At 31.3% G+C, this 16,789-nt stretch overlaps 1 protein-coding gene across 1 annotated transcript; it reads left to right on the top strand.

The window, feature by feature from the left end:
- The first annotated feature begins 3,587 nt into the window (after positions 1–3,587).
- On the top strand, positions 3,588–15,825 carry LOC107912884 (tRNA threonylcarbamoyladenosine dehydratase 2). The gene is made up of 11 exons (XM_016841247.2): positions 3,588–3,995; positions 4,387–4,430; positions 6,064–6,163; positions 6,935–7,082; positions 7,937–8,149; positions 8,501–8,635; positions 10,248–10,382; positions 10,680–10,895; positions 12,426–12,550; positions 13,636–13,693; positions 15,455–15,825. The coding sequence occupies exons 1-11, from the start codon at positions 3,904–3,906 to the stop codon at positions 15,563–15,565; spliced, it is 1,377 nt and encodes a 458-aa protein (XP_016696736.1). The 5' UTR covers positions 3,588–3,903; the 3' UTR covers positions 15,566–15,825.
- The last annotated feature ends 964 nt before the right edge of the window (positions 15,826–16,789 follow it).

Below are 16,789 nucleotides of genomic sequence, written 5' to 3'. Positions count from 1 at the left end.
CCCGTTACAGGACTCCTGTCAATTGGGAGCCCAAGCTGCAACGCTACATCCTCCAAGGTCACCGTGCACTCCCCGCACGGAAAATGAAAAGTGTGGGTCTCTGGGCGCCACCGCTCCACTAGCGCAGATAATAAATCAAAGCGCAAGACGGTGTACCGGATCTGTGCTACGGACCCAAATCCGGCTAGCTCTAAGTACGGCATCAACCGTGCATCCGGAGTATTCTTCACAACACTCACACGACCCCTTAAAACTCGATACGAGTCCTGATAGTGTTAAATTACAGAAAAAATTTTACGATAACATTATTTCTTTGTACGTCTATCCTTTTTAAATAAATAGAACCTGTGATTAATAAATAATAACTCATACCGCGTTATTAACCGCATCAGATATGTGGCTTTTGCTGCTAATCAATGAAGCCATTGCGATGCCTGCAAGTTGAAAAAAAAGTTAGTAAAAAACTCTTACTTCGGCCATTTGTTCGTATTTTTTCTCCGCATTTTATTACTTTAAAAAATATCTTCATTTCTAATTTTATAATTTTACATAATGTTTTAAATTTATTAATTTAGTGTATTTTTAAAATTAATTTAGTGTAAAAAACCATCATCCATGCCATTTACTCGTATTATTTAGTGTATTTAGTGTAAAATTAATTTATAAATTTAGTGTGTTTTTTTTCTTTTTTACTTTTTTTGATATATTTTGGTAAATAAAAAAATTATATATATTTTGGTAAATAAAAAAAAGTTATAATATTTTGGTAATTTTTTTATTTTTTATATTATTTTTTATAAAACCCATAATAAAAGATTACAAAAATATTAAAATATTAAAATATTACCAAAATATTATATATATTTTTTATTTACCAAAATAAAAAATACTAAAAACGGGTTTTTTATTTGGTGTAAGAAAAAAATCCTTATCCCTGCCATTTGCTCGTATTTTTTTCCCGATTTTTATTACTTTCAATAAAAATATTTTTATTTATTTTTATTTTATTACTTTATATTATTTCATTACATTTTTTAAAAATATTTGTATTAACTATTTCTCAATTTTTTAAAAAGTTAGTAATACACTATTATTTTGGCCATTTGTTCGTATTTTTCTCTTCGCATTTTATTATTTTAAAAAATATCGTCATTTTAAATTTTATAATTTTATACTTTTTCAGTGCATTATGTTTAAAATTTATTAAAGATATAATTTTTTTCGTATTTTCTTACTTTCGGTGAATATATAATTTTCGTTTTTTTTCGTATTTTATGTTTTCTTAAATATTTTTCTTTATCATTTTACTTTTAATGTTATTTTCCTAACAAAACTAATTTTAACATCCTAAGTCAATTTCATAAAAAAAATTCCTAATCAACATATAATGTACATACCATGAATTTTTTCATGCTAAATATATCTCAAAAATTATATATCCTAAATAAATTAATAAAATACGTAAAATGTACTTAACATTATTTTTTAACACACAAATATTACAAAAATCTTAAATTAATAATAAAAATTAGCTTATTTTCTTTTTTTTCCTTCCTTCCCTCTTCTTCTTCTTTCTTTTTTTTTTTCTCTTCTCTTTTCCTTTTCTTTCCTTCTTTTTCTTTCTTTCCTCCCCTTTCCTTTCCTTTCCTTCTTTTTCTTTCTTTCCTATCCTTTCCTTTTCATTCTTTTTCTTTCTTCCTTTCTTTCTTCTTCTTCCCCTCTCCTTCTTCCCCCCACTAACCGACCACCCTTAAATTCAAGGGTGGTGCCGCCAATAAGGAACCCTTGTTTGGTGCCGCCAACAGGGTTCCCTTGTTTGGTGCCGCCAACCTGCTTCCCTCCACCCAGGGAGTTGTCAAATCAGTCCAGGTTTTTTTTTCTATTTTTTCTATTTTTTGTTTTTTTGTTTTTTTGATATATTTTGGTAAATAAAAAAAAGTTATAACATTTTGGTACTTTTTTATTTTTTTATATTATTTTTGTAAAAAACCCCACTGATGATATTTGTTAGGTGATTAGTTATTAGGTAAATGTTTAATTTGGTCACTTAATTAGAAAAAAAAGTTACAAATTGATGATTAAATTATTTAAAAATTTTCATTAAAGTTATAGTGCTATTAAAATCGAAGTTGTGCTATATGGCTTTCTCTACTTGTACCAATTGAAAGTTTTTCCCCCTTTTCTTTTACAATTCAATATTTTTTATGAAACAACATTGGCTGTCATGGATCTGCAAACTGAAATTCAAACAAATTTTTCTCTGATTTTCAACACTGACCGTCAGATCGACTTGAATCTAATGTATGTTTTTTTACTTATCGCTAGGTACTAATCCATAATACCAATCGTCGAATCGTCACTTAAAGCTCGTTGGCAGAATTTAAAAAAAAATCTTAACAACCCAATGATTTAAATAAAACTTTTGAATATTTTATTATTTAAGTGAAAACTTTCGAATAATTGAGTGATCAAAATAGAAACTTACATACTTTAATGATTAATGATGTGGTTTACCCTATTTCTTACTTGTAAAAAAAATGCATTTTAGACTTTTCTCAATTGAGTTTATGTCTGGTTCTCTTGATATTAACTTAATCAAAATTTTTATATATGGTATAGATATATATAACATATTAAATTGAAAGTGCAAATTATACAAATACAATAATACATATTTACATGAATTATTGGCTAATACTTTGTTACGTATATTACAATGTAGGTAAAAAGCGATAATTAGGTAACAATACACCGACAAGTGACAACCATAAACATTAATAAAAAACTTTAAAAACATATAAATTTATATAAAATTATTTCACATCTAAAATGAAATTGGACAAATAATTATTTAAATTCAAATGAACTCAAATCACATAATAATTTATACCAAAAATATTTTTTTAATAATTTTATATAATTTATTTTTTATATAAAAAATTGATTGCATGAATATTGAATCATATAATATTAGATGCTTAACATATCAATACTTTTGAATGAATTAAAAAAAAGACAGAATGATATATAAATAGTAACAGCTAAAAAGTTTGTTTTTAAATATTTCTCTTGGAACTCATGATAATTGATTAAAATTAGTATTTTTTTCCAGTCAAAATCATTAAAAAGAAAAAAAACCATGTTAAAATAAAAAAAATTCCAAGTAAATTACACAGTTGTTTAAGGAAAAATAAAGAAGAGAATACATAAATAAAGTGGATTAGACTACAAATGATGATATATTTTGTGTATAAAAAAATTAGGGATAAAAAAAATGAAACTTAGCAAAAATAAGTAAAATCGAAGAGTTTGTTGGCGATGAAAAAACATTAGAAAAATGCTTGGGGAATTTTCTAAAAATTATAAAAAATTTAAAATTTAAAATTAAAATAAATAAGAATTCTAATTCTAAAAATTCGATTTTATAAAAGTATTTTGAAAATTTAAAAATATATAATATTAGTGATACAATAATATTTAGGTTCATATTTAACCATTTTGTGTAGATTATTTTAAATGCCAAATAAATTTATAAATTTAAAGATTTTTAAAATTTTATTAATATTTTACCATGTGTGAAAATACCCGGTGGTATTTTGTTGTTTGCTAACCAATGAAGATGTGTTGAAATAGAGGAGGAAGGAAAACAGTTTAGTTTAGCTACAACTAAATTCAAGTTGACAAGTTAGGATTGGCAAAGAATTAATAAATAACTTTGATTCCAGCCTTTATGGATTTTCGGGTTATTTCAGGAGAAGCTATTTCAGAATTCAGATTCACGCTCTACCCAATTCAGATTAGTCGGATTCGGATCGGGTCTTAAGCCCTAAGCCAATATCCTGCCTAAAACCCTGAGCCGCAGACATTGAAGATTAAGGACCCAAACAGAAGTGCAAAATAAAAATGGAGGAGAAGCTCAAGAGCTTGGCATTGGTGGGCGGAGGTGCTCTTCTCGGTGCAGCTTCTACCTTATTTCTTCTTAAGCTTCTTCCAAGGTAAGTTTTTTTTATCGTCATCATCTCATTCTCTCTATCATTGCTATATGAAATTCAGTTGATCCCATTGATTCGTCGATCGTGCTTTCTTCTTCTTCTTCTTCTTTTCTTTATTTCTATGAAAATGTTTATTGGTCATTGTTAGTCCACATCCATGTTCGCTAAAATTCTTAAATTTGAATAGAATTTCTAGGCTATGCTTTCTTTCTTTCGTGAAGTTGTTTTGTCGAAGTACTTAATTGCCTTTTAGTTGCCTAGAAATAGATTAATATAAGTATGTTGAACGAGTCTTTCATTTAATCTGGTTTCATAAAAGATAGAATATGATTTTTTTTCCTTCGGCAGTTTACCAGAAGCTTTTTAATGATTGATTTTTCTGTGTATTTTGCAGAAGGATTTCAAACCAGTGCGATAAAAAGGCAATCGAATTGAATGGTAATGTCAGTTTTATTTACTCAGTAATTGTCTTGTTATACACCATTTTTATGGTAGTTGTCCGAAAGAAAGGCTTTGCTGTTGTATTCTCTCATTTGATGGACGTCAACATGCTTTTAACTATTAGCTGCATGCCTTGTACTGTGAAAAACACAATTGATCAGCAATATGTTATTTTTTTAACTGGAAAGTGATTGCTGCTATGGGAACTAATATCTGCAATTCTTCTGGTAGGTATGAATATATGATTAGGTTAGACAAATATTTAGGCTCTTAATAGTTGTAAGCCTCTTAGTAATCATCTTACTTACTGAGTGATGACTCTCTATGAATTTGACCTATACTGAATCCATGATTGTTCAGAAACAGTTTCTAACAGGATTTTGTATCATTCTGTTTAATAAAGAAGCTTTGCAAAAATAAGTTAATTGTCTTATTCCTTTTTTTTTTCAAGGATATGAATTAGCCTAAAACACATGATTATTATTTTGGTTTATTAATACGATGAATTATGGATTATTGAATGAGATATGAAACTTTATTATTAGGACTAAAAGGATGTCTTATGAAAGCTGTGAATATTGAATTTGATCCCCAAAAAAGGGGACAATTGATATAGAATTAGTGGTATGCTTTAATAATGGGTTATAGTAGTTAGCATATGCCCTCTCTAATGGGTTATTAACAGTTAGCACATGTTCCCGTTGACAGACCAAATTAGTTATCATACGGCTGTACTAACTGTTACAATAATCAGTAAAGATTATAAGAACAAGATTATCAATATGACTCTGGACATTGGTTATGGTAGTGACGGTAGCTAACGAATATGAGTCTTCTATAATTTATAAAGATGGGACCTTAACAGTATGATATGTTATTTCAAGAATGATTTATATTTGAAGTTGATCAATGAATTTCTGAAGTTATCCATTTTAATATGAATGATCCTCTATCCTCAACTGTTTTCATGATATGATTTGATGAATGTTCTCAAATGAGTATATTGAAAATGATTCTTGATCCTGAAGGTGTGTGAGAATATACTTTTAAGGTGTGATTTGCTTATTTCCTCTATATTTCACAAATTCTTTAGTAAGAGTTCTAAACTTGTGAGAAGCTAGAAGATAAAGTTTGGGAGATTAGTCGATTTCTTGTGAGAAGATAGGAGATTGAGTTTGGCAGATTACTTGTTAGAAGTTAGGAGATTAAGTTTGGATTAAATGATATGGCTGTGTTGAGTCTCGATTTCTGTTGTGACAGTATCACCAAGTTAAAGATTTTTGGTGTTTTCTGTTGGCTATAAGTTGTACTTCTAAGAAAACTTGCACGATGTGGTGATTGTTGTTTTATTGTGTAGTATGCTTCTCACACATAATGAAAGATGCTATTATTTTAATGCTTGCATTCAATGCTCTAACTGACCTACAACACTGGCAAAAGGCTAAACATGCTAGATCTGATAGATGCAACCATCTTTATCGATTCTGTGTTTATTCTAAATTTTTATTGTCATTTTCAGTTCAAATTTGAACTCTCTTTCGTCAAACTTTTTGTATGATACTAGTAAATTGGTGAAAATTTTATTGTTCCATTTATTTGATTGCTATTCCGGGAATTGAAATTGCATCAGATACAACTGTCAAATGTGCGATTGGTCTTGGAAATGGGAATATTGGGATGACTGGCTTGAGCCTTCTAGCAGATGAAATAGTTTCTGAGCAACTGACTAGGTAAATCTCTTTAACCCATGGTCTATGGATGAACCGTGTTTACTCTCTTTATGAAATTAAAATGCTACAGCCTACAGGAGAGTTGTGGTTTTCTTTCTTTTATCATTGCTCTAATTCTCAGGTCATGTTTTCCCTAAATCTTATATTCTAACATGTCAAGGCAAGTTGAAAAGTCAAAGCTGAGAGTATTGATCTTTTTGTGTCTATATAACATCTACACTACTCTCTCTTTTTGGACATATGAAAATTTTTTATTTCTATGATATTAAGTATGCTATATTTGAATCTTGTTATGAAAATTTTTTTGATGTGGATGGTCAACTTGGAAAATTTCAACAGTTGGGAGGACTTCTGGATCATAATAATTGAGGTTTCCAAACAACACACTCTGCGATAAGTGGAAACCCAGTAGATATGTAGGACATCTACATTTGGGGGTGTAAGCAAACAAATATGTTCGAATAACATGTGAATGAGCACAATTTAACTTCTCTTTATGTGTGGTTACTAATTAAATAAACAAGTTTAATCACATTTAATCAACGAACCAAGCTTGAATATAGGTGAGTTCGGCTTGAACATAGGTGAGAATGTTTGATTTACTGTTAAATTTCTTAGACTATTGTTCTGAGCTAAAGTGCACTCATGGATTGGCCAGTATTCATATAATATGCCCAATGTGAGGTTTAGACATACCTAACCATCCTTCTCTAACATTTTGAGAGAATAACTGAACATGTATTTGTCTTTGTCTTTGTTGTTTGTTGCTAGGAATATCCAGTTCTTTGGCCTTGATTCTCAGCAAAAGGTTACATCGTCCTATGTTGTGGTCATTGGTCTTGGAGGTGTTGGAAGTCATGCTGCATCTATGCTTTTGAGATCAGGAGTTGGCAAGCTCCTATTGGTGGACTTTGACCAGGTATCTTATATGTTTCATCAATGATTAATCCAGTGCTAACTTATTTAGGCTTGGTATATGGCATGTATAATGTTGCATATTCTTCTGAAATTTTTATTTGCAATTTTGCTTCTCTGTTTCAAGTTGTTTTAAGCTACAATTACTGGTCGATCACAAATCACATGTCAATATGTTATTTTCCATAGGTCCTCCATTTCTTGTATTTGTTGTCATGTTCTTGAATTTCTGAAATTTCTGGAAGACTTAAATACTTTGAAAGATATTGTGAATTCACAAATTGGGGAATATAATAAATATTGATATAAAAGACCGAAGAATTTCATAAATTCCACCTGAAGAGTTGAATTTGAAATGAGATGTTTGAGTGTTCAAAATCCCTCATCCAAATTCCACTTTTTATTTTGGCAAACTAAATAACGTGTTGTCTCTGGAAATAAATATCCTCCTTGGAATCCAGCATCCATACATACTCTTATGTTATAACATGTTTCTGAAATTTGGAGAAATTTGCCTATTGGATTGAAGAAAGTCTGGAAATAACTTGCTCTGTCATTATTATCTTTATCCCAAAGGATATGCCAAAAGAATGGACTCTAGGATGCTGGTTATCATTTTGCAAGGGTTTCTTGTAACATCATTGTTTTGTGGCTTGCTCCTTTTGGAGCTTCCAAAGAGACAACATAATAATATTATATAAAATTTTACCTTCTATTTGTGCATTCTAATTTCACTTGCTAGTTCAAGAGCTGGTAGTGTAAGTTGGATGTGGGTGCAAAGCATGTATTTTCTTTAAAAAAATGACCATTAAATTCTTTTCTTAAGAAATCTCTACTTACTCTTGACTATATGAGAAGGTATCTCTTTCATCATTAAATAGACACGCTGTTGCAACACGAGCAGATGTTGGTATCCCCAAAGCTGAGTGCCTCAAGAAGCATTTCTCTTCAATTTTCCCCGAGTGCCAAGTAGATGCAAAGGTGCTGCTATATGATGTGTCATCTGAAGAAGAAATTCTTTCTGGCAACCCTGATTTTGTTTTGGACTGCATTGATAACATTGACACAAAGGTATCATTGTGACTTATGAACTTTCAGTTTTACCTACTGGCTATAAGAATTTTATATAACGTTGCAGTCAAATATTGGCTTTTCACCATATATAGAACTCCTAATTTCTTTATGTGGTTCATGTTATGCTTTAATTTATGTTTTATTTTTCATTATTATGATAGTGCATGGCTAATCCTTCTATATGCTTGTTTGATATTGCACCCATCTAAAGCATGAGTAAGCAAGCAACATAAGTTCTTCAGCTGATTGCTAATAATCTGTCAGCATAAAACACTGTTTCTGGAATTACACAGATTGTTCTAATGGAAAAAGTTCTACCTAACATGACTCTGTTATCATTTGTCATAGGTGGCACTTCTTGCTGCATGTGTACACAGAGGTCTGAAGGTACTATCTGCGACTGGAGCTGGTGCTAGAGCTGATCCAACAAGAATTCGCGTGGCTGATTTAAGAGAGTCAACAAATGATCCTTTATCTAGATCTGTAATCACTTAGCCTTGTTTCAACTTTCAGAGCCCTATCTTGTTAAGATATTTTTCTATGCCTCTCCGTGTTTGTGCTTTGGTTTTTCCTTTTTGGTTGTGCCTTATGTTTTATGGTATCCAATTAACTAGTTTAGTTATTTATTTTAAATGTCTGGTTCTTTCTAACCTATATGAAATGGAATTGTTAGATTTTGTTACCATGATATGTGATATGCTCTTGTGAATCTAAATTGGTATATAATTTGGTAGACAAATTATATTTTGTTTGAGAAGGTCATTGTTTCTTCCACATCTTGTAATGCTTTGCTTGGTAGGGAGAATAGAAATATGTAAAGTCGGAAGTTGAGGGAGGAGAAAAGTGGAAATGTGGAATATATGTTATTTCTTTCATCAGTGTGCTTGTAGAAAGATGGAAATCTAGTAAATTTGCATCACTTTACTTGCACACCCATCTCATTTTTTCTCATCTAATCTTTCCAATTTAAATGATTTGAAAAAAAATAAGGATGGAAAATGACCATCCTTTCTTTTGCCTCATTTTTCTCTCTCGTCAAGCATTAGTGAAAATAATCCTCCCTGATCCTCCTGTTTAAAAAATTTTAACCATTTTCTTTCAATCCGAAGTCTCTATGGCTTACATATCAGATTTCTTAATTTAAGGAAACTGGGAGTAGATTACAAAGAGTTTTAGATTTAGCTTACAGCTGCAGAATTGTAGGTAAAACCTACTTTCTATCCATTTGGAATGGAGCATTATGCTTCTATAGAAGATGACATGGGTAGGCATTGATGCTTTTGGATAGGCAATAACAAGTTAAAAAGTACAATGTAGTATAGGGTGGATGGAGAGGGTTACTGCATATTGATAGGACATAGGTTGCAAAGCTATATGGAAAGAAAATTGAGGGGTTAATAATAGGATTTTTTTTTAATGGCAGAATGATGGAAAATACTGAGAAGATTTGGTGCTTATAGTTGAGTCCAGCATTGTGTTTTATGTAGGGTGTAAAAAAATTGCTCAAGGAATTTAATTATCTAAAGTTTTTGCTTCTTTCCTATATTTTAGGGGTTTGGCAGTACTTTTTATATATATTTAAGATGTTTAAGATTCTTTGGTTACTTTATTCAGTAATAGAGGATTAGGATCAGCTTTGCTACTTAGTATGTACGAAGGTTAGGTTTAGCTTCTAGATACTTACTTTATTTTAGTATCAGTAGCTTTGGGTTATGAAATATTTATGTTTTTGTATTTTTATTATTTATTGTGATTTGAGCTTCTGGCATTTTATATTATTGATTCTGAATACGGAGAAGTTGTTTTGGAATTGTCAATCATTCTAAAATGGGGGCTCTTTGCATCTGTGGCTTTTGAATCTACACTTGCTACTGCAGTTTTCTGGTGGTTGCTGATCTTATGATTGGTGTTTACTTTGGGACCTTGTCCAATTAGATTTTATTTGGTTTGGAAAAACTTTAATATCTTATGCTTGTATTTGTTATTTTGGATATCCAATTTTACTCTTGTTTATCTATTGCATTAAGAAGACATTGTTTAGGGGTTTATTTCCTGCTATCATTCACTTTACTCTTTGTCAAATTTTTGCTTCTAGGTGAGACACCGTTTAAGGAAAGATCATGGGATTGAGGGTGGAATTCCTGTTGTTTTCTCTTTAGAGAAACCTAAAGCTAAGCTGCTTCCTTTTAGAGGACCAAGTGGTGAGGAAGACAACCCTTCAGATTATCAAGTGAGGATGCTTGCTTCTTACTTTTGCAGTTTTAAAGTACTCTGTTTGATCACCTAACATCATGCAGTGTGGAAATTCATCCAATATATTGAAGCAGAATTTAAGAATTGAAAGTACATTTGGATGGAGCTAAAGCTGTGTTTCTTTTAGCGATATATTTGAACTTGCTAGTGTTAGGTCACTGGTTTTTGCTATCTCTAGATTTAAGGGTAGAAGGAAAAGGAAAATATTTTGGTCTACATTAGTATTTAATCTACATGTTTAATCCAACAAGTTAATGTGTTATTCTGCTGTCAGATAGTACCTGGGTTTAGGGTCCGTATCATACCAGTTCTTGGTACCATCCCTGCGATATTTGGACAGGTTATGGCCTCGTATGTTGTTACACAACTTGCAGGGTTGGATGTTCAAACAGAGCCAGTGGTAAATCTAGATGTTGACCATTATCAGACGCTTTTTCAACGGCTTATTGAGCATGAGGAGTCAGTATATGGTGCAGACATGCAAGTCCAGGTAGGATTTGCCTCGACACCCTTTGCACGAGGAGTCATTATTTTGCTCTTTTTGTTTGACATGTAAAGTACTTTTTTCAATTTCTTTGATGCAGTTATTTTATGATTTAAATATTTTATCATTTGTTCTTCCCTTTCTCCTTCCATCTGCTTGGATACTGGAACTTCCCATTTCTATTTGGTAAATTCATTAAATCAAATTTATATAAACGTGTGCTCAAATAATAGAGTAAACTAATAGTAAAATAAAATCTTAGGGATATGAAGCCAGTTAAACCTCTTTGTCCAATGTGAAATTTGTGGATATTGTATTACAATTTATGGTATTCTCTGTGCTCAAAACTATTGCAAGTTAATGAGCAATTTTTCCTTGAATATTTAGGCATTTTAATTGATGATTCATATATTAATATTTTCTGTTTGTTGCGAAAAGTTTCTTGATGGAAAATGAAGTAGCAAGAATATATGATATATGCTTTGCTTCTTGCACTGAGCATTTTAGGGAGAAACAAATTAGGTTTAAGGCTTTTGACATGTGCTTGAAACGATGAAGGGTGGTTTTTGGATCAATTTGGCTTAGACTTGGACAAAATAGTGGAAGAACATGACCTATCATACTAGATGGCTCAACTAAGTTGAGGAATAACATTCTGAAAATTATAATCATCTATTAAATCTTAAATTTCTGGAAAAGAAAGCTCAGAGTTGAATTTCTAAGGCACAATATTTGTTTTTGACTGAATTTGCTTGGAATCTGTGGTCATCAAATGTTCCTTATCTGCCTTCTCTTGGCCATTTCAAGCCATTCTGTGAGCTTCCATTTCATGAACTAGGTTGAAACCTTTGGATTCCACCTTATGGAAAAGCTATTATCCTCATGATATAGAATTTAAGCTACTCAAAACTATTTTTATTAATAAAGGCAATGTATTATCGTTTAGTTGAAGATACTTTGGAATAATTACATTCATCTTTATTATTTCAATTCAAGACTTCATTTTATTAATATAAGCAACTTAAAACTATTTTTGTGTTTTATCATATTTATACATTCTTCTTCATTGATGGTCCTGGAGCATAGAGACCATTCTAGTTTTGATAATGCACATCCATATTCAGTCATTTAGTGAGATACTGAAATGGGTTTTCAATTGGTCAACGAAGATTGTCTCATTCTTAAAAGGGTTGTAATAAATGGGCCATGATTAATAACCCCTTAAAAACTTTTTAAAATATCATATGTATTTATAATCTTATTATATAGTTCAAATCTTTGTCATTTTTCCAAGAAAAAGAAAAAGGAAATCTATAGTTCTCATGAAATTATGGGCAGTCACGTTGTTCCTAAATCTATTATTAGTAAGCCATTATATTCAGACCTTCCAGCTGGTTATGGTTTTCCATTCCTATTTCCCTTGTCTCAGAAACCATTTGCATGTCAGATTAATATTTTTGTTCATGCTCTATATCAGATTAATATTGTTGTTCTTAAAGTTTGTATTTTCTGTTTCTTTTTTGCCATTACCTGCAGGTTGATGTTGAAGAAGTGCAATACATTGTTAAAGAGTTGTGGCGTGGGAGAAGCGCAAGAGAACTATCTCCAAAAGATGTGGGGCGTGGAATGTGGCGATCTGTTAACGAGTTGATGCTTGTTAGGTATGGTTTGTTTCATGATGTAATTTGGAGCATATGGCATTCACAAACTTTTTGATATGATTGGATAGAATCAGCATGTGTTTTCTAATATTGGTGATAGTAGTAACATGTTTTTTAATGCTGTTTATTTGTTATTGTTTAGGAGTGGCCTATAAAGCCCATCTTATTTTTGATTTTTGGTAGTGTTCAATTATGGTGATTTTTTTAGTCCAGCAGTGCTTTTATACTTTCCTATAAGGCTCCTCCCCAGTGGAGGTGGAATTGCAGAATGGTGCTTTGTCCAAACAACTAGAGGTCTTTACCTCCTGTGGAATCAACCATGTACTAAGATTTGAGCATTGAGAATTCATTCTCCCTTGGCTTCTCTTATTTTTCATTTAAGTAGTTCTGAACTATGGAGATTTTTTAGTCCAACAGTTAAGATACAAAACGAATGAAAATTTCCCTCCTGTAAATCCCATTTTAGTGATGTTGAAACTGGAAACATGTACCTTGTCCAAAGACTAGGGGACTTCACCTCGTACGGAGCTAGTACCTTTCTATTATTTTCCTTTTAGTATATAAATCATTTATTATGTTCAATCCTACTGGGGGCAATTGCACTCATTAACCCAATTTATGGATGCATCCATGTGTCCAAATATACATTGGAAAAGCCAAATAACTTTCATGTCTAGCAGATTTCCAAAAGCTTAAGATAGCATACAGCTAATTTTATTTGTAATTCACCATATAAACTTTCTTTTTGTTAAGCAGCACATGAATAACATTTTAAGCTTATTTCAGAGGCAATTTCTGCCGTGAACTCTACCAGAGCCATTTCTTTTGCTATGTCACTAGTCTATTTCTGGCCATCTTGCACTGGCACAAGTTTTAGCCAAAATGTAGCCTACTGAATGGTTTTTTTTTGATAGATACTGAATGGTTGATAATCTTCGCTTTCATTTTATTGTCTTAAAGCGCAATATCATTTACCTGAGATATGGTATAAATATATCGAGTTTATGAACTGAGATCATACTTGCCTTGTACCTTTATTGTGATATTTGATTTACCTGTAATACATTATCCATTATTCATTTCAGATGGGATCAGGCAAAGGCAGCATCTGTATCAAATTTAGTTCTTTTAAAATTTAAAGAGGTATTCTCTAAACGAAGATGCTTTCTTTTTTTCTTAGTCAATATTATACTTTTCCAAGTACTATGGGTTCTTTATATACAAGTATTTTACTTTTCTAAGTATCAGGATTTTGCTTTGGGTTTAGCTATGAATATTAATTCTCGATTTGGTTTTGGATGATGAATATCTGAGATAATGATTTTTGAGATGTTACCCTAATTTTCTTGGTTCCTTGTGATTTGCTTGTCTTTTTTTTATTTCCCCTCTAAATTGCTATTGTATCTCTCTTCCCTGTACTTTTCCGCATTAATTTAATTAGAGCCATAAGAGCTTTTGCTATCAAGCTTTTTCTGGCTTCTCTCAGCTTAAAAAAAGGTTATTTAATATAACTTTAGTATGTTACTTATTAAAATATTAGGATATAAGGTCATATTTTGTTGAAATTAGAGATGAATACTCTAATGTATTGAGGAAAAACTCACACGAAAGTATGTATTTCTTAGAAATATGTACAGATATATGTACATGAAGCATTGAATCAATTAAGGAAAGAGTATCTCTACCTAGAATCTCTAAAATTCAGCTGTAATCTCTAAAGATTAGCTATTCAATGCTGTCAAATAATCAAAGATTCTCAACATATTTGGCATTGCATTTTATTGGGTCTTGGCTGTAGTTAGGGATTAAGGCCAAATTTCCCATTGTACTACTTGTCAATAATGAAATTTTGGCATTGAATCTTTAAACTGGATTCTAGTTTTGACGATTTTGAACATAAAGTAACTAAATTGATGGAAATTTGTCATTTGCAATCAACGAAGTCAACTTTTTGTTTAAAAAATCAACAAAATTGGAACTACAATGGCAAATTTGCCATTTCTTAATACAATATTTCATGAAATATTACAATCCCATATTTTTGTCTGAAAGTATTTTGGCAAAACAAAATAAAGTTAAAACACATTGGAAAAATTCAGTGTTGAGTCATAGTATGATGGTAGACTTGACTTTAATCCTGATTATTTGAGATACTGATTGTTGAGATTGTCTCCCTCTGTTGATTCTTTTTGGATTTCTTCCATAGTTCTTCAAATTCTCTCTTGATTTCCCTATTTCCTTTTAAGTAACTTCTTTCTATTTTTAATTTTCCATTAAATTTCTGTTCTATCTCTTCCTCCAAGATGAAAATTTGACCTTATCATAACCTTGGTGGGATTTTATGACCGCAATGAGCTATTTAATCTGATATTCTGTTAAACCTAGTTTAGTTTTGAATAGAAAGATTGAAAGGTTAAAAAGATAAGATTCTTTACTTTCTCGAGGCTTTGCTTTACCAAGTGCTATTTTGGCAGTCTTGTTGTAGCATATGCCTGGAAGTCCGATGAAATCCTAAGTTTTTGTTTTTCTTTAGTACATATGTTATTTTGTTGCATTGCCTTTGTTCTTGTAGATCATCCTTTCATCAATGATCATGACGATACTTGTCAATCTTAAAATTTTAAATTTTTGGATTCACCTGAAGACTGGACCTTTTTTCTGTTATTAACTTTCTTTCTGATAATCATCAATTTTTTTATAAAAAAATCCCTTGGTAGATTCCATGTTTTCAAATTCTAATTCCATTTGTATGGTTTGGGTTATCAATTTATCATAGAAAAGTAATAGTAACTTCATACTTCTGGTTGCTCCTAGTGGAAGTAAAGTGAACAATTATTTCTTTAATACAGTCAGTGTGGAGTAAACTTATTGCTCTTTACACTAGTAATGTTTTGTTATTTGAAGGCTGATGAACATGAGCAGAGGAGTCTTGATGATATCAAAGAAAAGGAACCAGAATTTTTCAACAGGGTGACATCCGTGCTGAAGCGAGCTGAACAAGACTTTGGTTTGTAACTAGACATTATCATTAAGATTTTAGTTTTTAGCTTCAGCTGAATGGTTAATTTATCCAAGACATTTTTGAATGACTGTTCTTTATCCTAAGATGATGTTGTTTATAGACCTTATGAACCATTGTTAAATGCCTAATTTGTGAAAGAACTATAGGAATTCAATGAATTCAATTGGGGGGGGGGGTGGTAAACCATTAATCTAACAGTGTAACTTTTGCATGAGTTTCATTTTAGTTAATTTGTTAGAAGCCATTTACTTTATATATTAAATGTATTCAGGGATGGCAACGGGGCGGATTTTTGCCCACCTTGATCCGAAGCTTAATCAATTCGTCTCGACCCAACTTTAAGAAAAAAACAGCTCGAATTCGAAATTTAATAAGAGACCTGACTAGACCTGACTTTGCTTTGACCCGACCCGACTCGAATTTAATTTAATTGTTTTATTTTGAAGCAAATAAGATTAATTTTTTGAGTTTAGACTTAAAACTTAATATATTTATTTATTGAAAGCAAAAATTTAATATATGTACATATATTAGGGTCATTTTTGTAAATATCTCAGAGTGGACGGATTTAACTCAAATCTTTGACCTTGATCTAATCCAACTAATTCTCTAATTGCACCCGATTTGAACCTAATTTTTCAAAAAAAAATCCAACCCAGACACCGGTCAGAATTTGTCGGATTCGAGTTTCTTTAATCCCTAAATGTGTTGGTTCAAGTATATATCTTTCGCTAAGCTTGTTCCTTTAGGGGGACTAATTGAAGTGAATAGTCTGCAAAACATCATGTAGAAAAATTGTTTTCCTTTGTGCTTTTACTTTCACCTTTGCCTGTATGTTTATGTGCTGAGGCTTGGTTTCAACTCAAAAAGAATTTCCAGGCCCATAAAATTAGCCTGGTCTGATGGCTCATTTCACTGTTAATATATATATATTATAGTAATATATATTTTTTTATTATTTAGGTTGATTTGACTAGATTGACCTGAGATGAAAAATTCCTTAGCCTATTGGTTTGTGCTGGCAACTTAGCCGTGGACAGATGTACTTAATTGTCATTTATGGTTATTCTGATACGAACGCAATTCATGTTGTGTGCTTAGTCAGGTCAGATGAAGTGCCTTCAAGACATTTTTAAGAGTTCGGAAACAATGGTCGAATGATGAGGATGATAGTACCATGGGTTCCAATAAAATCATATGCTTGGCTAGGTGGTGTG

Source organism: Gossypium hirsutum, chromosome D11 (assembly GCF_007990345.1).
Source record: "Gossypium hirsutum isolate 1008001.06 chromosome D11, Gossypium_hirsutum_v2.1, whole genome shotgun sequence".
In the NCBI taxonomy this organism is placed as follows: domain Eukaryota; kingdom Viridiplantae; phylum Streptophyta; class Magnoliopsida; order Malvales; family Malvaceae; genus Gossypium; species Gossypium hirsutum.
Note: the sequence above shows the minus strand (reverse complement) of the source record. Positions and strands in the feature narration are given on the sequence as shown.

What these genes read in the sequence shown, in the direction of transcription:
- LOC107912884 (XM_016841247.2), top strand. Translation starts at nt 3,904, where the DNA reads ATGGAGGAGAAGCTCAAGAGCTTGGCATTGGTGGGCGGAGGTGCTCTT. An exon ending in TTGATAACATTGACACAAAG is followed by an intron (nt 8,150 to 8,500) that starts GTATCATTGTGA and finishes CATTTGTCATAG; the next exon opens with GTGGCACTTCTTGCTGCATG. An exon ending in ACAACCCTTCAGATTATCAA is followed by an intron (nt 10,383 to 10,679) that starts GTGAGGATGCTT and finishes TTCTGCTGTCAG; the next exon opens with ATAGTACCTGGGTTTAGGGT.